The 22235-nt window shown below is 39.0% G+C and overlaps 1 protein-coding gene and 1 long non-coding RNA gene across 2 annotated transcripts; one reads left to right on the plus strand and one right to left on the minus strand.

Annotated features, from left to right (window-relative positions):
- Nucleotides 1-973: 973 nt before the first annotated feature.
- On the minus strand, nucleotides 974-17888 carry SARAF (store-operated calcium entry associated regulatory factor). The gene is made up of 6 exons (XM_032328861.1): nucleotides 17582-17888; nucleotides 10537-10715; nucleotides 7032-7449; nucleotides 4418-4547; nucleotides 3644-3792; nucleotides 974-1793 (listed from the first exon to the last, which is right to left on the minus strand). The coding sequence occupies exons 1-6, from the start codon at nucleotides 17682-17684 to the stop codon at nucleotides 1768-1770; spliced, it is 1005 nt and encodes a 334-aa protein (XP_032184752.1). The 5' UTR covers nucleotides 17685-17888; the 3' UTR covers nucleotides 974-1767.
- LOC116581673 lies at nucleotides 16023-17635 on the plus strand. The gene is made up of 2 exons (XR_004282157.1): nucleotides 16023-16179; nucleotides 17014-17635. It is a non-coding gene; the product is annotated as an uncharacterized LOC116581673 (long non-coding RNA).
- Nucleotides 17889-22235: the final 4347 nt, after the last annotated feature.

A 22235-nucleotide genomic window follows, 5' to 3' on the forward strand; every position in this document is an offset into this window, starting at 1 on the left:
CTTTTTTTTACTTTGCTCTCCAAGTAAAACATACTCAGTTCAAGATTATCAACTCCGGTAGCAGAAAGTAAATTAAAACCCAAAACACTAAGCAAATAGGGGGAAAGGAAATAAACACCATTTTCTTTTATTCCATCTCCCTTAACTAAGGAGAAATGAGTAAGGACTTAGTGCAATGTACTTTTTTTTTTTTTTTTAAGATTTTATTTATTTTATTTGACAGAGATCACAAGTAGGCAGAGGCAGGCAGAGAGAGAAGAGGAAGCAGGCTCCCTGCTAGGCAGAGAGCCCGATGTGGAGCTCGATCCCAGGCAGAGGCTTTAACCCACTGAGCCACCCAGGCGCCCCTAGTGCAATGTACTTAAAGAAAAACTGCTTTCTCTGTGATATAAATTAAGATTTCTACCAAGGTTTACTGATGGGAGGAAAGGACAGTTATGTTCACAGTATTGCTTCAACTAGTCCCCAAATCACATTTTATTTTATTTATTTTTTTTTTTAAGATTTTTTTTTTTTTTTAATTTATCTGACAGAGATCACAAGTAGGCAGAGAGGCAAGCAGAGGGAGAGGAGGAAGCAGGCTCCCTGCAGAGCAGAGAGCCCGATGTGGGGCTCGATCCCAGGACCCTGGGATCATGACCTGAGCCGAAGGCAGAGGCTTAACCCACTGAGCCACCCAGGTGCCCCATCAGGTTGTAGAGCTTAACTAAGATGATGCAATCTTTGACAGTTCAGAGATTTGGGAATTTTTTTTTTTTTTTAAGCCATTTTTCAGCAGAGGCTTCCTTCCAAACCATTTCTCAATTACTTTTTTTGAAAACATTTACTGAGGGACTGGTAGCTAAGGCAAGACTACCATGGGAAATTAGGGAGACAGAGTTTCCACATGAACCCCTTTTCCTTTGAGAAAAAGGGTAAAAAAAAAAAAGTAACACCAATTTGTGTCAAGGGTAGCAGAAAGAATAACAATGAAACCTCTTCTTTGTTTTTATTTTTCTCGTCATTTTAATGTAAGATAGAAACAGATTGCTACAACAACACTGGAGATCCCACAGAGAACTGCATGCTTTTGCTAGTAAAAACCTTTGCTGAGGCATTTAAACATTACTTCTTAAGAAATGAATATGGAGGTTTCAAGCCATCTTTGTCAGCACTATCATTCGCAACAACCTTCTAGATGCTTATTCTCTACTTTTTCCCAAAAAAGGTCATTCTTACTTAATTGAAGCCCACTACCACAGAAGGATTCAAAGCTCCTGAGCTCAAAAGTGATCAGAACATACAGATAAGTATAACTGGTAGTCGGAAGCTTGGTTTAATGTTTGAAGAACAGTAAACACCACACAGCAAATGTCAAATAGATTATCATTTTTATAAGGTAATGACTCTAACTAAAATCATGTAAGACTGACATTTTCTGTACTCAGTGTCTAATGGTCATAAATTTAGCCTTCACTCTTAATGATGTCACAGGTTTAAAAAAATCAATACATTTTTCAGCTTTCCACAGTCATCATCACTTTCAGAAACTGTAAAACATAACTGCATGTTACACTAACATACAATTCTCTACAGAAGCATTTTCTCATATATCAACTGTTAATCTCAAGTAATAGAGCACAAAAAAGCAATACAGGACCAAAACCCACACAACTTTTACATCTTCCCCTTCCCCAGTCGTTAGCAGGTAGCGCTTTTTTTTCCCTAAGAAAGTGATGAAAAATCAGAGATTTTGCATCCAGTGTTTGACTTCAACTTTCTACTCTCTTATCGTCTTCTGGTACCACCATATCCTAAAATGAGAAGAGTACAATTTATATTGGTTTTTAAAAATGCACTGGCATTGCTTATAAAACTACAACAGGAACACATTTATTGTGACAGATGAATAAAGAGACACAAGGGAGGGAGGGAGGAAGACCAGCCCTCCTGGTCACCTAGCCGTCAAGTGGACTAGACTCAGACATGCTGCTTGTGAATCACTTGTAGTCAGGAAGCCAAAGAACACGTGTTCTATGGTGGGGCCAACGTGGTATGGACAAAAGTCAAAGTCTAAGCCAAAAAGCAGAGGCCAATGGAGCCAGCCATGCCCTGCTACCTGTCACAATCCCAACAGCAACAGAAATCCTGCAGGGGCAAGTTTCAGGCTTTCAACAGTAAATGTTACATAGTCAAGTCAACTCCCCCGACCCCCACACTACACACACACACACACACATACACACACACACTTGCAAATGCACTAACAGTTTACAAGATGACAAGTGTTGCCATTTGAAAACTCAATTTTTTTTCAGGTTTTCCTTTAGGTTATTTGGTAATGTTTAATAATTTTTTTTCATGTAAGTCCCAAAGATTTCTGCTGATATTTATGGGTGGTATTTTTTTTTTTTTTTTTTTTTTTACAATTTTTGTTTCCACTGAGTTTTCTTCTTGTGCTGTGTCCTACATGGCTCTATTTTTATATATCCTCCCAATCACTACCACGCCTTTTCCTCTCAAAAAGTAACCACTACCTACCTTACACCTAACACCATAGGTTAGCTTTGCTAGTTTTTAAACATATATATTTATAAAATAAGAATGTTGTAATCATATTTATATCTATTCCTTTGTGTCTGGCTTCTTTCTTTTCTTTTTATATTTGGTCGATCTACCCACGTTACTGCATACAGTGGTTTATTCTCCCTCCGTGTTGCACAGCTGTCCACTGTATGGCCATAACTCAATTTATTCATCTCACTTACTGCTGCTGGATACAGGTGTTTTTCCAGTTGGAGGCTATTAGGAATAAAGATGCCATGAACGTTCTCAGACTTATCTTGCAGTACACAAGTGTATGCATTTCTGCTGCTATATATCTGAGAGGGAAACTGCTGGGTCTTGAGTTTATACTTTATTTTAGTTGGTAATACCAAACACTCTTTCAAAGTGATTGTGTCAATTTATATTCACACCAGTACTGTAAGAAATTCACTCTTACACTTCAAAACATATTTATACAAGTCTTCTATCAATATCAAGAATTAGTCTCTGTTCCATAACTCCCCCTGGTGAAAGATGAATCCAGAGCAATCTATTACTACTTCATTACTCACATTTCCCTAACCTCTGCTAATTAGCTGGATATTTAAAAACAAAGTTACTTTCTAATTTTTTATATATTATATCTTTACTTTTTACAAAATTTCCTCTTAACAATAGCCATAAACATGACCACCATATTTTTGACAATTATTTAAAGTAGAGGTAGTTACTGAGTTATTGAGTTTTGCTGAATTTTAAGAGTTCAAACTTCCACCTAGAAAATTCCATTTTAGATAAGCTTAAAAGCAGCTTAGAGGTCACAGAATTAAACACAATGTGGAAACCAATGTTCAGGAAGATTTAAGGTAAAACCCTGGTTAGTGGTGGAGGTAAGTCTAACCCAAATCCCTGTCTGATATTTAAAGAATGTTTAGAAGTAAGAGGAAAGAATGATTCTGAACTATATTTTAATGTTAATTATGCTATTAATATTTCTGATGAGTATGACAAATAAAATTATGACTGCTAATATATAGTAAATAACTATCTTCTTAAGCTCCAAAACTATTTCTGTTCTTCACTGCTACATAATAGGAACTTCTGTTTTCAGTCTTACCTGATGCTGTTCTGGTTCTTGTCTCTGAGCTTGAATATGCCGAATAGCTCCCTGAGGCTCCACGAAGGGGTGAGTACGCACGGCTGTTCCATGTGCTGGAGTACGAAGGAGACGGGTAGTACCACGAGTCTGAGAAGGGTGTTGCTGCTCTATTAAGATATAAAAGCATATCAGGCACTTTTCTTGTGACTTTTAAATATCCTCCAATTCCTATACTCTCAGAAAACAATACCTTTATCAAGCGTTTTCCTCAGTGCTCTGGTATGACATGAAATAAATACTATTTTGTATTTCTGCTCTTGTATAATCACGGCCAGGGGGGGACAGAGTGACAGGAAGAAGAGACTCTTTCTTCCAGAATTCACACTCAGATAAAATCTAACATTAAACTACCAATAACATGAAGGCATCCCAAAATCTGGTACCAAGCCCTTTTCAGCCTTGCTTCTCTATCATTCTCCCACTAAACCAGACTGCTAACTATTCCTCAGCTGCCATGTTCTTTCCTGTCTTCTCATTTTCTCAGGTGTTAAATGAACAGTCTTTTTCCTATCTCATGATCTCTGTAAGGATGACACTGGAAGAAGAAACACAAAGAAAGAAAACAACATATGCAATATTAATGGAAGCCCATATAGCAGAGAATCTGATTTAATAGGGTAATGTCACCATAATTTATTTTCCTTAACAAAACCAAATCCAGTCAAATTGCAAACCAAACAAAGAAGCTCTAAAGAAAAGTGGAATTAAAAGGCAAGTGAGATCAAAGCCTACCTATTGCTGCCAAACAAATATCCTAATATTCCTCCAGTTCCCAAGCCAGTCCAGAACCCTGGTCCTGAATTGTCATATCCTTGCTGTCCTGTGAAAGCACTGCCGAAACCAGAAGCTGCACCATGCGGTCCTAGAAATAAAAATGATTATGTATCCTCACTTAAAACATAGCCCACAAAACCAAAATTAACATGCCATTTCAATTGTTTCATCTGTTCTATTTAGTACTAATACTTCGGCATTTATACTAAAAAAAAGTGGGGCAGGGGGACACCTGGGTGGCTCAGTTGGATGAGTGTCCGACTCTTGATTTCAGCTCAGGTGATGATCTCGGCGTTGCAGGATTAAACCCCGCATCAGGCTCCCCATTCAGCAGGGAGTCTACTTGAAGTTCCCTCTCTCTCTCCCTCTACCTCTCTCCCCCCACATGCACAGATAAGCATGCTCTCTTTTTGAAATAAATCTTTTTTTAAAAAGTGTATTCATAAAATACTGATTTATAACTAAGGAGCACCTTTCCCACAGACATGAAAAAAGGGATTTATTTTTGAAGGGAGGCAATTCCCTCCTATAAAGTCACATTTGCTCGGAGGAGGATCAGCTACCGGCAGATGACCTCATTGGGAGCTCCTTCCTATGGACTATGAACATCTGTAAGGGCTTCAGGTGACAGCTACACTTGTGTGTAACGGAGGAATCCAAGTGGAAGCAGCAGCCAGATATTCCTATCAATTGGGAAGTCAGATCTTAGAGACCAAAAAAGTATCTTCCACTCAGAGGAAATTTTTTAAAAATATTTTATTTATTTGAGAGAAAGACAATGAGAGAGGAGAAGGTCAGAGGGAGAAGCAGACTCCCCATGGAGCTGGGACCTGATGCAGGATTTGATCCCGGAACTCCAGGATCATGACCTAAGCTGAAGGCAGTCGCTTAACCAACTGAGCCACCCAGGCACCCACAGAGGAAATTTTTTTTAGTTGATGTACAGCACACATAAAGGAAAGCATGCTAATCTCACATGAACAACATAAAAATGTGTACACAGGTACCCATTTGCACATCAATGAAACACTTCTAGCCCCCAGAAGGCTCCCTCATGATGACTCCCAGTAGATACCCACCCACATCAGAGATAAGCATTACCCTGAATTCTCTCGCTATACTACTTTAGTTTTACGCATTCCTGAACTTTGCATGAACGTAATCATACAACAGGTACTCTGCCACGTCCACTGGCACCTCATGTGTCAGTGAGAGTCAATCCCCATTATTGCATTATATCAGTTTTTGGTTTTGTTTTTTTGAACTGATCTATAGTATTACATTGTGTGAAAAAAAAACCACAATTTGTCACATTCTTATGTTTATGTACATTCTGTTTCCAGTTTTTTACTGTTACAAATAAAACTCTAAAAATATTCTGTGCATTTCTTTTTGTGTATAAATGCATGTATTTCTCTTAGGTATGTATTGAGGAATGAAACTGCTGGGTCATGGGGAGGCAGTGACAGTTTTCCAAACGTTTTTTACTCCTACCATCAAGTTGCAGTTGACTACATCATTATCTTTGCTAGGTACTCTCCCTTTTTTTTTTCTTTAAATATTTTATTTATTTATTTGACAGACAGAGACACAGCTAGAGAGGGAACACAAGCAGGGAAGTGGGAGAGGGAGCAGCAGGCTTCCCACTGAGTAGAGAGCCCGATGCAGGGCTTAATCCCAGGACCCTGGGATCATGACGAGCTGAAGGCAGACACTTAATGACTGAGCCACCCAGGCACCCCTGTAGAGCCACCCAGGCACCCCTTTACTCTCCCTTTTCAATGTTAGCCATTATGGTGGTTATACATACAGTGGTTAATAACGAACTCAGCATGGTTTTAATATGCAATTTCCTGAAAACTAATGCGGCCAGGTACATTTTCATATTGTTACTGGACATCAGGGTATCTTCTATTATAAAATTGCTTTCAAGTCTGTGTCCATTTTAAAAACTGGGTTGTGTGTCTTCCCTCAGATCTGTGGGTGAATTCTTTACATAGTCTAGGCCTTGCTTGGGCAGCACATATACATATTCTAGATACACACCCTATGTTGAAAATAACATTTTACAAATATTTTCTCCCAGTCTGTGGCTTGCCTTTCCACTCTGTTAATGCGGTCTTTTGGTGGCTAAACATTCTTAATTTAAATAAAGTCAAATTTATCCATCCTTTCTTTAACTTTTTATATTCTAAGAAATTTTTACCTATTGCATGATCATGACACATTTCCCTATGTTTTCTGGAAACCTATTTTACCTTTTATCCTGAGATCTATATTTAATGAATAAATTTTATATATGGTATGAGACAGAGTTCAAGGTAAATGCTTATTACCAAACCTGATCAAGTTTTTCTGATTAAGATGATTTATAATTTAATCATGCCACCTTAAATTAATCATCAAAATTACCCTTACAAAGAATAAGAGGTAAAGAAGTTGAAAAAGTAAAATATAAGATGAGAAGACAAATCTGCTCTGGTTTCCCAATCTGACCACTTTCTATTTCAGAAACCAGCACAAGATTCACTACCTGGCACATACCCTACTTAATGCCATTAGGGAAACATACCTGTGAATTCCGACTTAAAGCCTGCAGGAGGGGGTCCTGCTGAGTTGGTGAATCTCTGGTAACGATGGGAATTTGGAGGATACTCAGAATATGGCGGAGGAGAATCCTGACCATCACTAAGGAACACTTTATAAACTCCAAAAGCAATAGCAAGTAGTACTACGATGGTAATCAATCCACTGATGCCACTAGAGTCCGGGGAGTACAGTTTGTTGTAATAATCAGAGAAAGAGCTAAAGCCATGTTTTTTTCCAGACTCTCTCAATTTCTTCAGGCCAAGTTCTGTGTAATCTAAGTTATACTCCAAGCCACAGGAACCTCTTAGTACATACTGGTCTTCAGAGGATTCATAGCCTTCACAGCTCACCACAGTTTTTCCAAATTTATATGCAATATCTAAATCAGTCTTACATTCCCACTGTGAAGAAAAACAGAAATAGGTCATTAGAATCAAAATTTTTTTTCATTTCATATGGACTATTTGGGGTATAGAGCTGTCATAAAACTGCAAAATGAAGTCGGGGGTAATAAACAAACTTCAAAACAATGAGTATTTCTGTGTTGGGGGGAAGGTAACCTAGGGACCTCGAAGCTAGGTACTAGGTACCTGAGTGTTTTATTACTATTCCTTATTCCTTACATATACATGTAAGTAATTCTTTTGTACATATTAAATATCCCTCAATCGTAAATGTTAAACAAAATTTTTAAATGTCAACTTTTTCCCACTGTTGTTCAAGATGTTTTAAAAATAGAGGTTTTGGGGACACTGAGGTGGTGCAATCAGTTAAGCGACCAACTCTTGCTTTCACCTCAGGTCGTGATCTCCGGCTGGTGAGATGGAGCCCCACCACAGGCTCTGCACTCAGCACGGAGTCTGCTTAAGACTCTCTCTCTCTGCCCTACCGCCCACCCCCATGACCCCGTGTGCTCACTCTTTCTCTCTCTAAAATATATCTTTCAAAAATAAATAAATAATAGGGACACCTGGGTAGCTCAGTTGGTTAAGCACCTGCCTTCGATTCAGGTCATAATCCCGGGGCCCTGGGATTGAGTCCCGCAGTGGGCTCCCTGCTCAGCGGGGAGCCTGCTTCTCCTTCTGTCTCTGCCCTTCCTGTGCTTGTGCTCTCCCTCTGACAAATAAACAAAATACTTTAAATAAATAAATAAATAATAAAAATAGAGTGTTTTGTTTTTTTTTTAAAGTTAAGGCTCAAAAGACAGCATCATACAGGAGTATCTGGTAACTACATAGAGCATCAGAGATAGTCCACAACTTTCTGAGAAAAACTTTCTGCACGGATGTTACAATACTATGGACCAACTTTCCAAAGCCCAATCCTATAAGTAATTCTCTTAAAAGAATTTTTTTTAAGTAATCTCTACACCCAGCACGGGGCCTGAACTCAAAAACCAAAGATCAATAATCACATGTTCCACCAACTGAGCCAGCCAGGCATCCCATCTCTTAAAAAATTTTTGAGCTATTTAGGAAAATGCAAAAAGTTCATGCTAGCCTCAAAAATTTCCACCTTAAATAAAAAGTCTACTACCCCCACCTGCTCATGCTCTCTCTCACTCTCTCAAATAAATAAAATCTTTCTTTAAAAAAGTCCCAGTTTATCAGAGTCCAAAGTCTCTCATGGTTCATCTCCCCAAACAATCTGAGGGTTTTGAAGGGGTAGGGGGTAGGAAGTTGAGTGGTGGGTCTTATGGAGGGCACATATTGCATGGAGCAATGGGTGTAGTGCATAAACAATGAATTCTGGTACACTGAAATTTAAAAAATTAAAAATTAAAATTTTTTTTAAAAAAAAGAACACAGAGGGACGCCTGGGTGGCTCAGTTGGTTAAGCAGCTGCCTTCGGCTCAGGTCATGATCCCAGCGTCCTGGGATCAAGTCCCACATCGGGCTCCTTGCTCGGCCGGGAGCCTGCTTCTCCCTCTGCCTCTGCCTGCCTCTTTGTCTGCCTGTGCTCGCTCGCTCCCTCTCCTCTGTCTCTGGCAAATAAATAAATAAAATCTTTAAAAAAAAAAAAAAAAAAAAAAAGAACACAGATCAAAATTTGCTATCTATTATCTATGAAAGGTGAGCAAGTTTCTTAACATTCCTGTGTCTATTTCTCTCCATAAATGTGGACAGTTATACTTGCCTTAAAAAAAAAAAAAAGTCCCAGTTTAGTTTAAATTCCATAACTATATTTTGAGCAAAATAGGTAATATGTTTCTTTAGCAGCATTTAAAGAAACACAAGCTAAAAGAGATCTGATTTGTTCTTCTGTGTTTCTGTGAAGTTTTTGGTCAATTATCTTCCTCTCCCAAATTTCAGATATGCTATTTCATTTTTTATGACAGCTTTATTGAAATATGATTCACCTATCATACATTCCACCCATTTTGATGGTTTTTAGTATATTCACAGTTGTGCAACCATCACCACCATCAATTTTAGCATATTTTCATCACCCCAAAAAGAATTCTCACATCCATTAGCAGTCACTCACTTCCTCCCAAATCTCCCAACCCTGGGCAACTACCAGTCTGTCTTTACTGATGTCCCTATCCCGGACATTTCATATAAAAGCAATCATACAATCTGTGACTGGCTTCTCTGACTTTGCATAATGTTTTCACACATGTTGAGGATGTATCTGTTCTTCATTCTTCTATATGGCAGAATATTCCACTGTGTGAATATACCACATTTTATTTATTCATTCATCAATAATGGACATTTGGCTATTATAAATAATGCAGCTACAACCATTTATGTACAAATTTTTGTGTGGACATATACTTTTCATTCTTTTGGGTATATACCTACTAATGGAATGACTGGGGCATATAGGAACACTATGTTTAACCTTCTGAGGAACTGCCAGGCAGTTTTCCAAAGCAGCTGCACCATTTTACATTCCTAACAGCCTACAATTCCTGATCATTAACATTATTTAACATGTTAGGGTAGGCTGGTATTTTTTGAGGAATGACAGTAAAATGATAATCAGCAGAGAGCCTCTACCCCTAACCCCCAAGTTTACAAAGTTTTGAAAATTTACTAATGTATTAGAAAATTACAATGAATGTTTCCAGGCTTTAAAATTAGTTCATTTCTTTTGGAGGATGTTCTTTCAGAAAATGAATAACCGATTTATATTTACATATTTAACTTGAGATTTTCTATATGTCTTACCCCAAAATACTGAATAATATCCTAATGAACACTTCATTGATTAAAAATCCCAGTTAAACTGTCATCAACAACATTGGGCGCCTGGGTGGCTCAGTGGGTTAAGCCGCTGCCTTCGGCTCAGGTCATGATCTCAGAGTCCTGGGATCGAGTCCCGCATCGGGCTCTCTGCTCAGCGGAGAGCCTGCTTCCCTCTCTCTCTCTCTGCCTGCCTCTCCATCTACTTGTGATTTCTCTCTGTCAAGTGGATAAGTGGAATCTTTAAAAAAAATAAAAATAAAAATAATAAACTGTCATCAACATAACGAGTATTACCTGTACATCATACCCATCCCAACCTTTGTTCTGACACTGTATGACTTTTGGGGTATAAGAATCACATCCAGCTGTGCCTCCAACACATTTCAGTTGCGGGATTGGATCCAGCCTGCGAGAGGTGGTATAGCGGTCATGGTGGAGGGTAAGAGCTTTGACGTCCCGCAACAATATCCTGTCTAAAACAAGAGGAACACAGATGAGCAGGTAGTAAATATATTGTCAAACACAGAAAGTCATCTTAATAAAACGCTTGTCATAGGAAATACTTTCACAGTAAGTGGGTGTAGAATTCTAGATTGTCACTCAAGCCAAGACAGTAGATTTTTCAGAAAGATTTCAAAATACTTACATCCCAGGTATCCATTCTCAATAACATAATGAAGGATATTTGCCACCAAGAAAAAAAAAACAAAGCAAAGAGAAAGACATAAAACCCAGAGGTCTAAAGAAAGAATAGTAGCATACAGAGGGACAAAGGGTATCCCGAGAACGATAAGTGAAGACAGCAGGATGCAGCCATGCGTCAGGCAGAGGGTAACAAGTCCACACTGCAAGAGTACTGCTCAAAAGGGCTACCAGCGAAATTCCCTGCTGCTACCATACCATCTTTTTTAAACCTAAGGAAAGAATGTCCAGGTGAACCTGGCTTTGGTTTTTAGCTGTATTTGGTCTGTCTTGACCTTGAGCTCATGAACTTTCCTCCTCTTTCCCCCATGTCCTGCTACCTGGGTTAGCTGAGGACACTCATGTCACCCCCACAGAAGCATTCTGGCTTTAACCTATTCCTGAGTGCAACAGAGAGACCCTACCCACCTTAGAAGCAAAAGATAAAGAGCAACCTACTCTCTCTGACCATATTTCTGCCAGATGTTCAATACAGGACCCCTAGAGCTTTCAACAGATGCCCTAATTACAGTGAGTCCTATTTTCCTGTCTTTCCCCAGTCATTTCCCCAGAAGGGGCACTTAAAATCTCAGGAAACTTGAAGCCAGAGACTTTTTTTTACACTACTAAGAAAACAGCTAGTCAGTTTTTCAAAAATTTTTAGTGTTTTACCATATACATGGGTTAAAAAACTGGACTAAAAAAATTTTTCATTCAAAAATCAGTTAAGTAGCTACCTCTGGGAAAGGAAATGTGCTTAGAAAGGAACAGGCAGAATTCTTCTAAAGTTCCTTCTCTTAAATGAACGGGGCTACATTGATATTTGTTTCATTCTTCTTTAAACTATTCATGTATGTTTTATTTATTCATCCATATATATTTCATAATTTTGTTTAATAGTGAAACCCACTCTTCCTCCAATTTCACATTTCTGTGATAACCCAAATTAACAACCTGGTAAGTACCTTTTTCTTGCTTATCCAGACACAGATTCAGGACTTGTTTCAGATTTTTTTAGTTTATTGTTATAAAAAACTGAAATATACAATCTACATTATTCTTCATATGGTTTCTCCACTTAATTATACATTGTGGACATTCCCTCATATCAGCAGATACAGATCATATTTATACTTTTTTACCAAAAAAAGAACTTAATAAATGAAACTAAGCTTAGATTTATCAGCACATTCTCCCCAAAATGCAATAAAACTAGAAACAGAACATAAAAAATATACTAATATATAAAATCAATAATGAAAAGGCAGCCGAAAACCAGTAACAACAAAGAAATTAAAGTTGGACTACATATATCAAAATATATTAAACCTATAGTAGCATAAACAGTATAATATTGGCAGAAAATTAGAAAAATTGATCATCATACACCATGTACAAAAATTAATCCATGACAGCTAAAAACTTACCATAAAATGTACAACAAATAAAAAAATACCACAAGAAAGTACAACTGAATATTTATGATCCTGGTATGGAGAATTCGTCCTAAGACACCAAAAGAAAAAGAGTGACCAGCAAGATAAAGACTGTAATTGATCAAATTATGTTAACCTATGAAAATCTAGAGTCTATAATGATACTCCCAGAGAATGCCAAAAACTCATTTGTCACTAAAAGTTGCTACCTACCTCCTTACTCTGAAAATTCGTAATTAAAGATTAAAAATTAAATTTTTATTCTGATTTTCTACTAGGAACTCTAATCCGTAATAGCCTCAGGATGGAAATCTCAACTTTATTGAAGAATGACAGCTAATAAATGTAGAAGAAATGACAGAATTAGAAAAAAATAAAATTTTATAATGGCCAAAGACACTGATTCAGACAAGGATTTATTAGTTTTAAAATCATTAAGAGACTGGATATTGGCATGGTGCCAAGTAACATTACACAGAGTGCTTTCTGGAAAAATATTATTTTATAAGGTTTATAAAACCACTTTTAATCTACTAGTTAATCTTAGCATCAATAATGGTAGAACAGGGCGCCTGGGTGGCTCAGTGGGTTAAGCCGCTGCCTTCAGCTCAGGTCATGGTCTCAGGGTCCTGGGATCGAGTCCCGCATCGGGCTCTCTGCTCAGCGGGGAGCCTGCTTCCCTCTCTCTCTCTCTGCCTGCCTCTCCGACTACTTGTGATTTCTCTCTGTCAAATAAATAAATAAAATCTTTTAAAAAATAAAATAAAATAAAGGTAGAACAAATTGGTATTATACCATCTACTATGATGTAACCCTCAAAAGTATTTAATATGAATTTTATCAATCCAGTCTATGAGAAAAACAGGGAAGAAAAAAAGCAAGCTAAAACACCAGGAGAAAACAGAATCCAGAAGGTAGGATACTCTTAAGGACAACTGGCCCAATCCTTTCAGCAAAGCAGCAGCCTATAAAGAAGGACTGTTTGTTCTATATATTTTCTAAATATTTTATTCATTTATTTGTCAGAGAGAAAGAGTGCACAAGCAGTGGCACAGGCATTGGGAGAAGCAGACTCCCCACTGACTGGGGAGCCCAATGAGGGACTCAATCCCAGGACCCCAGGCTCATGACCCAAGCTGAACGCAGATGCCCAACAGACAAAGCCACCCATGTGTCTCTGTTTGTTCCACATTTAAGAAGACTTAAGGGAGAATACAATCAGATGGGATGCACAGACCTGGACTGGGTCTGGTTTTGAACTAACTAGTGTAGACATTTCAGGGAGAATTGTGATATCTGAATATGGAATGGATAATTAGTTGATATTAAGAAATTTAGATACATTTTATCAGGGGTAACATTATTTTTATCTTGTGGGGAAAGTTCTTTTTTAAGGGGAGGGGCATGTTGAAGGATTTAATGATGGTCTGTCATGATGCCTAAAATTACATTGCCATATTTCAACCTTAAACACAGAGTTGAAAGAAAACAGGAATATATAAAGATAAATAAAAATTTAAAATATCTTTCCCAGAATTCCTCTGGTAGATTGACTGGAATGACTTATGATCCAGTAATTCTAGTAAAATGAGTATTTGGCTTTCCCAGTATCTACACAGAGGCACACAAGGAGAAGTTAGACAACGGCTTCTGAGTAATCCGCCAGTAGTATCTGTAGCACTTGGTACAAACAGAAGAAACAACATTTCATTTAGAGTTTCTGGACCTACAAAATCCAAGAGAACTTCCCAAAAGACAACCATGGTATAATAAGAGAATTTGATAAAACAGCTAGATATTCTATAAATTACCAAAGGTCAACAGATTTTTTTCTATACCCATAATAACCAATTAAAAATGAAAATAGCCTGTCTCAAATAACATGAAAACATACATAAAACACCTGGAAATAAACTTAGGATCATATGTGATCTATATTTTAAAAATAAATATATAATAAAACCTAAATAAATATAATGCATTTCCCACCAGGAACCAAACTAGGATTTTTAGAACCAGGAAGAAATTATGTTAAAGGTCCTGTGGGAAAACTAATGTCTATAAGTAGCCAAAAATTTTTTGAAAAAGAATTGCTTTACCAGACAATAAAACTTACCATAAAATATAGTGAAGACAGTATGGAATTAGAACAGAAATAGGCAAAAGGGGGGATGGTGTACCTGGGTGATGGGCATTAAGAAGGTCATTTGATGTAATGAGCACTGGATGTTATATGCAACTGATGAACCACTAAATTCTACTCCTGAAACTAATAATATACTATATGTTAACTAACTTGAATTTAATTTTTTTTAATTTAAAAAAAATAGGCAAGGAGCTATGAAACAAAAGAAAGCCAGAAATAAATCCAACTATATGTGAAAATACAACAGAAGATAAAGTGGACTTTCTGGGGCACCTGAGTGGCTCCATCAGATGAGCGTCCAACTCTTAATTTCAGCTCGGGTCATGATCTCTTAGGTGATGGGATCAAGCCCCACACTGGGCTCCAACTGGGGCTCCAGGCTCAGCTGGAGTCAGCTTGAGATTCTCTCTCTTCCTCTCCCTCTGCCCCTCCCAGTGCTCGTGTGTGTATGTGCACACGTGTGTGTGTGCACATGCACTCCCTCTCAAATAAGTAAAAAAAAAAAAAAAAAAAAAAAAAAAAGACACCTTAAAAAAGACAGACTTTTTTTAATTCAGAAAAAAAAAAAAGAGTGCCTTCTTTAATAAATGACACCAACATAATTAACTATACGGCTAGAAGAAAATCCATCTACACCAATCTAAAAACTTAATTCTATGTGGGCTGAAGGCCTAAAATTTCTGAGAACTCATTCACTGGCCTCCCTGCTTCCCTGGACCTCCTACAGTCTGTTCTCCACAGAGAGGACAGAGGGCGCCTTTAAAATACAAGTCACAGCAGATCACTTATCCCTTGTCTCCCCTCAGGTTTCTGATCAAATGTGATTTCTTCCCTTTCCAATGTATATTTTGACAGTCCCGCTTCTGCCTGTATACCCTGTCTTCCTTCCCCTGTGTTATCACTGCCCATACCACTTTTCCCGATGACGTGCTACTTACCAATTTGTGTCTTGTCTATTTCTCTTTAATATATATAAACTCTGTGGAGGCAAGATGCTTACTTTTGTTCACTGTTATATTCCCAACACCCAGAAAAGTGACTTAAATATAAAACAATTCCATAAAGAATTTTAAAAAGTCAGATAATCTCTTTAGAACTGGTACCAAACTTTTTCCAGACAAATTATCACTCTATGTTAAAGACAAAGTAAGTGTATCCAAAGTTTCAAAAAAAAAAAAAAAAATAGGGAGTGATTATTGTTTTATTATAAGGCTTGATAAAACTTAAACCAATAAAATATTTTCATAGAACAGTTCCTCAAAGTAAATTTAAGATAAAGTAGAATTTATAAAAATCAATTGTGTTTGCTATGCAAAATACTTTGGTGCTTTTTGTTCCAGAACAATAGTTTATAGAGTAGATAGACTAAGATTAGCAAGAAGCAGTTCACCATTCATTTAAATTTGGTTCCTTTTTTTTAAATTCCCCTGACTCTTCATCTGTAAACTTTTTTTTTTTAATTAAGAATTGAGGGTTCTGGGCGCCTGGGTCGCTCAGCTGTTTAAGTGTAGGACTCTCGATTTCAGCTCAGGTCATGATCTCATTGTGGTGAGACAGAGCCTCAGGTTGGGCTCCCAGTGCAGCAGCAGTCAGCTTAAGATTCTCTCCCTCTCTCTCTCCCTCTGCTCCTCCCCCTGCACATGGGATCACCAGAGCACAGACACTGCTTCTCAAGTAAGTTTTTAAAAGAAAGAAAGAAAGAAAGAAAGAAAGAAAAGAATTGATGGTTCAACTGTTTCAATCCAGTTTTTAAATTTTAATTCTGATCAAAGTGTCCTCTTTAGATACAACTTTCTAGGAATACATAAATAAATGGACATTTAAATCCAACTTGGCTGGGCGCCTGGGTGGCTCAGTGGGTTAAAGCCTCTGCTTTCGGCTCGGGTCATGATCCCAGGGTCCTGGGATCGAGCCCCACATCGGGCTCTCTGCTCAGCAGGAAGCCTGCTTCCTCCTCTCTCTCTGTCTGCCTCTCTGCCTACTTGTGATCTCTGTCTGTCAAATAAATAAATAAATCTTTAAAAAAAAATAAAATAAATCCAACTTGGCTTTTATTACTAATAAAACATCCACATCAAATCAGTTACTCTAAGTCAAGTATTTGCAAACAGCACCTTCTCTTTCATTTCAGCATTTAGGAATAAAATAGGATATTACAGAAGTAAACCTGTTGCTTAAGAAACATGGGCATTTCCTATCACCCAAGTCATAAACGCAATGTTGATGCTTTTCATGCCTTAACATCTTCATCCTCCCAATAAAAAATGTTTTAACTATTTAAAAGTCATTTCTTACATCATTCCAGTTTAACAACATGCATCATTAAATGGAAACCTGTATGTCTGTGTATACATACATATATTAATTACAGAGAATATTGTTTATCCCCTAAAAATTCTTTAGAAAATTCTAATAACATAGTAATAAAAAAAAATCTTTTCTCCAGAAATCATTTATCATGTACCATCGCATACAAAAAATAATAATAAAATGTTGTTAAAATTCTAGTGTGCGGTGAGAAACAACAAGAAAAGCTGACGTAACGAGATGAAACTCACTGTAGCGGTCAGAATAAGCAGCATGGGTTCTGCTCACGTAACTAGTGCAGTCTACGACTCTGCTAACCTACCTGCAAGGTTTCCATCCCTGTCCACTAAGTGCGACTCACAGACTGCGGGTGCTGTGGCAACTGTCCGCCCTAGCAACAGGCAGCCATGACAACAGGCAGCGAAGATGACATCAGACATGACAACAAAGCAAGAGGAGCAGGTGATGCTAGGGATGAGGACTCTAGTCCCAGAAAGAAGGCAGACAAATTCGGGAGTCCAGGGAAGGGAGATAGGGGAACGTAAGAATACAGAGTCGTCCCGCCCCGTCGACTCCCCAACAGTCCCCACTTGTCCCGCAGGACCTCTGGGAAGAGCAAAGGAGACAGGCAGGACGTAGGTGAATAGGGAAGATGTTAATAAGAATCAGGGCTGAAAGGCCCAAGCGGAGGCGAACGGAAATGTCGCCCGCTGGGCCTCTGAGCGCTGGGTGTACGCGACAGAAAGGGGCAGGTGACGACAGCGCTCACCAGGGTCTTTCCAGCCGAGAGCAGGGCCGGCGAGGAGCAGAAGCAAAAGAAGGCTGAGAAGGGGGCAGCGTCCAGTAGCTTCCGGCCCACCCGCTGCCGCCATGGCTCTGGGTGAAGGGAGCGGGCGGCTGCCAGGCGCCAGAGGGCCGGAACCCTACTGCGGAAGGCTGTCCGCGCGCCGCTGTACCGCAACGCCAGGAGCTCGCGCCGCGGCGAAGGGAAGTCTGTCCGCAGAGCCGCAGCGAAGGTCCGTGCGCGACTGTTACGTCACTACCACTACGCCGCGCGGGAGAGCACGAGTGGACGAGTGGACGCCGCAGGCCCCGCCCCTGGGGCTTAGAGCGGCTGGGGGCGGGGCTAAGGGCAGGACGCTTCCGCTGGGGGCGGGTCCAGGAGCGGGGCGCAGGGTGCCGTGGGTGGGACTGAGATGACGCAACCCTGTTGTGTCGTCTGCGGCTCAGAGAGGTTCCGAGAGAAAGGCAAGGGTTAGAGAGGTTGAAACCAACGTAAAATCTAGAAACGTGGTCAGGTTATGTGTTTCCGAAAGCTCCCTTCCCAAGGGAAGTTACTGAGTATTATAAAATTTTCTGTCTTCAGCTTCTAGCATAGAGCCTGGCCCAGGCTTCCTTCCACTATTGTTTGCTAAGATTCTGGTGAAAAGTAGCAAGGGAATATGTGGTCTGGTTTCAGAAGTTCAGAATCTTTACATACTTCCTTGTACGTGGAGGCAGTAAGAACTCACAACATACCCGAAGAAACTAGTAGCTAAAGAACCAGTCAGAGGAAACAGTTCTAAGCCAGCAGGAGCTTTATCTTTGAGGTCTGACGGCCCTGGGTTTCTCATTCATTCATTCATTTAACAAATGCAGGTTGAATGCCTAAGATGTGCCAGGAACTGTCTTAGGCATGGAAGATACAAATCCCCAGTTACTCGTGGACCTTACACTGAAGTGGGATAGGAAAAGCAACATTAATTAGTAAACAAAGATAATAGTGATAAATGCACTGATGAAAATAAAACAGTGTTACAGTAGAGACTGGGAGACAACTTTAGGGAGGCATTTCCTTGCTAAGGAAGTGATTTTGAAGTTTGACACCTGAATGAGAAAGAACCAGCCATACAAAAATCAGGGGAATATCCTCCACAGCCTGGGGAACAGTGGGTGCACAAGTCCTGGCCATGTGTTTTGAGGAACAGTCATTCATCAATTCAGCCAATAACTATATATATCCAGCATCCGCCAGTAGCTAACAGTACCTGCTAGGCACTGTTCTAGGCACTGGGGATACAGTAGTGAATAAAACAAAATTCAGGGGGTAGGAGAGGCAATCAAGTCCAATATAACTGAAGCAAGGTAAATTAGGGGAAAAGCACAAAAAGAGGAAGCTGAGCAGTGGGGGCTTGGAGAGGGACCAAGCAAAATGGGAAGAAAGATAATAGAAAATTCTGTTCTCCACATGTTAAGTTTGCAGTGACTAATTGTCCAGATACACATGTCCAACAGATACTTAGATATACAAGTCTGCATTTCAAAGCTAAGGTAAACTTAGTAGTTACGTTATCAAAATGAAGACGCTATTTAATGCCACAGAAAAAGGTACAATGCATAGGGAGAGAATTTAGATACAGCAATGAAGGAGGCCCAGAACTAAGTTAACTAAGAGAACGCTATTATTTGAATTCTGGGCAGAAGAAGATCTTAGAAGGAGTCTGAAAAGTAACCTCTGGCGAGATATGAGAAAAGCCAGGAAGGAAGCGATATAGTGCTTGAGAGAAAGAGAATGGTCAACAGTGTCCACTGTTGTTGAAACATTGAATCCAAAAGCTGCCTTTGGAATTGGCAATGTAAAGGCAATTAATTACCATAACAATAGAATTGCTGTAACTTAAGATCACATCATTTGCCAGTTTTAGACAGTGGTGAACAAAACATCAAAGGTTATACTAACTTACATTCTGGTGGGATAGACAGCCAACAAATAATATAGTTCAGATAATAAGCCCATTCAAGAACAAAACAGAGTAATACACACACATATACAACCAGATTCTTTTTTTTTTTTAAGATTTTATTTATTTATTTGACAGACAGCACAAGTAGGCAGAGAGGCAGGCAGAGAGAGAGGAGGAAGCAGGCTCCCCACTGAGCATAGAGCCCGATGCAGGGCTCGATCCCCGGACCCTGGGATCATGACCTGAGCCGAAGGCAGAGGCTTTAACCCACTGAGCCACCCAGGCGCCCCTACAACCAGATTCTTAAATACAAAGAATAAACTGATGGTTGCCAGAGGGGCAATGACTGGAGGGGTGGGTGAAATAAAGGGGATTAAGAGTTTTCCAGTAATAAAAAAGTCACAGAGATGAAAAATACAATTTAGGGAATATAGTCAATAATATTGTAATAATGTTGTTTGGTGGCAGAGTCACTACACTTATGGTGACCACTGACTAATGTATAGAATTGTTAAATCAATATGTTGTATGCTTGAAACTAATATAACACTGTATGTTAATTATATTTCAATTTCTAGAGATCGTATTTATTTATTTATGAGAGTGAGGGAGCACTATGGTGGTGGGGTAGGGGGGAAGCAGACGGAGAGCCCACGCAGGGCTCTATCCTACCACCCTGAGATCATGACCTGAACTGAAACCAAGAGCCAGTTGCTTAACTGACTGAGCCACCCCGCTGCCCCACACTTCAATTTTTAATAAAAGAAGAAGAAAACAGCATAATATAAAGTGAAGTGCTATGATAAATGGGATGTCCATGAAGGGTTCTGGAAACTACCATTTGAGCTGAGCTCTAAATAACAAGAGGCAGCTTCTTAAATCATCCCAGAAGCACATTAATAGGAATGTATGGACCTGATTCGGGTCCTGATTCAAACAAACTAGAAAATAAATGACATTTATGAGACAATTGGAAATTTGAACACTGACTAAATATATTATGTTAAAGAACTGTTTTTTAGGTTTCATAAAAGTACTATGGTTATGTAATTTTTAATGCTTCTTTCAGAAACATACTAAAATATTAGAGAAGAAATTATGTCTGGAATTTTCTTCAAAATAATTTGGGGGAAAATAATATGGGAGGTAGGGGAAAGAAGACGAGAAGTATAGACAAAACACCATTGAACGTGTGTTAAGTTTTGAAGGTAGTTGATGGTACATGGGAATTCCTGATACTATCCTGATTCCTTTTTACGTATTTAATTTTTCCAAAGTAACATTTTGAAAAAAAAAAAAAATAACCAAAGCTAAAAGCTCCCTAAAGTGTCTCTGACTTGACCCGTAAGAATTAGTAATTCCAAATTTACAAGACGATGGAGAGGATGAAATGAGATGTTTAAAGCACTAGACACATACCAGCGGCTCAATAGACAACAGCTCTCTTCCTCCTACCCCATCCCCATCCTTGTGAGTTAACTCTGGAAGATAAGAAGCTATCTGAAGGGGCGCCTGGGTGACTCAGTGGGTTAAAGCCTCTGCCTTCGGCTCAGGTCATGATCTCAGGGTCCTGGGATCGAGCCCCGCATTAGGCTCTCTGCTCAGCGGGGAGCCTGCTTCCTCCTCTCTCTCTGTCTGCCTCTCTGCCTACTTGTGATCTGTCAAATAAATAAATAAAATCTTTACAAAAAAAAAAAAGAAGAAGCTATCTGAATAAGTTTCGAAACTACATAAGGTAACGCTATTCTGTAAGAATACTTAGAGAACATTTAAAGGATATAACAGTAACTAATGCTTAGGAATCACTTGGCAAACTAATGAAGGTAATTCCTCACATCCTACCTTTTTCAGACAATTATTGTCAAGCTCTCGTTTGAATAGGAAGTCTTCAGGGTGCTTGATAAAATTTCTGATTCCTGGGCTCTGCCCACGAAAGTTCCGCAATGTCCAGCCCATTTGTATTCACAAGAGGAAATTTGAGGACTAGCATTTAACTCAGCTATAGGGACTTGTGGAAGCTCCAAAAGGCTTCCTAAAATGTGATTTCCCCTCCTCACCCCCAGGAGCCAAGCTATGAGTCTAAGAGATAAGAACCTATCACTTTCACCACTACCAGTACCACCACCAGTGATCAGTTATTTCTGTTGGGTTCCCTCAACCATCCTGGTTTCAAGGATAGATACTGTGGAACAAAACAAGAAAGGTGTTAGTGGTGACTATTTGTGGAGTCACAGAATCATCTACTTTTCCAAGAATTTCACCTACTCCTTTCGAGTTGGTTGGGGAGGAGGATGCATACATCTGCTTCATTTTAAAGAAAGGAGCCAGTGGTTCACAGACCGTCTTAAACAGCAACATTTCTATAGCATATGTTCAAGTTCGCCTTGTGTTTTCACTACTACAGTCCTTAAATGGAAACTCTTCATGATTCAGAAGACATCAGAATTTTTTGCACTAACTTGAACAGAAAAAAAATTCTACTCCTCCACAAAATATCTATAGATTTATTGGGGACATTAAGCCTCAAGTGACTTGTTTTTTTAAAAAATTATAATTCAACCTTGAAAGTAATGGAGAGAAGCAGGATAGGACAATACTTTCAGCTCTCAGTACCTCTCATTTTCAAGTATTTTGGAAATATCTAACCATTCAACCAAGTTTTACATGCCAGTTTATTTTAATCTGGTGACTGAAAAGATT

The sequence above is a fragment of the Mustela erminea genome, chromosome 21 (genome assembly GCF_009829155.1).
Source record: "Mustela erminea isolate mMusErm1 chromosome 21, mMusErm1.Pri, whole genome shotgun sequence".
Taxonomy (NCBI): domain Eukaryota; kingdom Metazoa; phylum Chordata; class Mammalia; order Carnivora; family Mustelidae; genus Mustela; species Mustela erminea.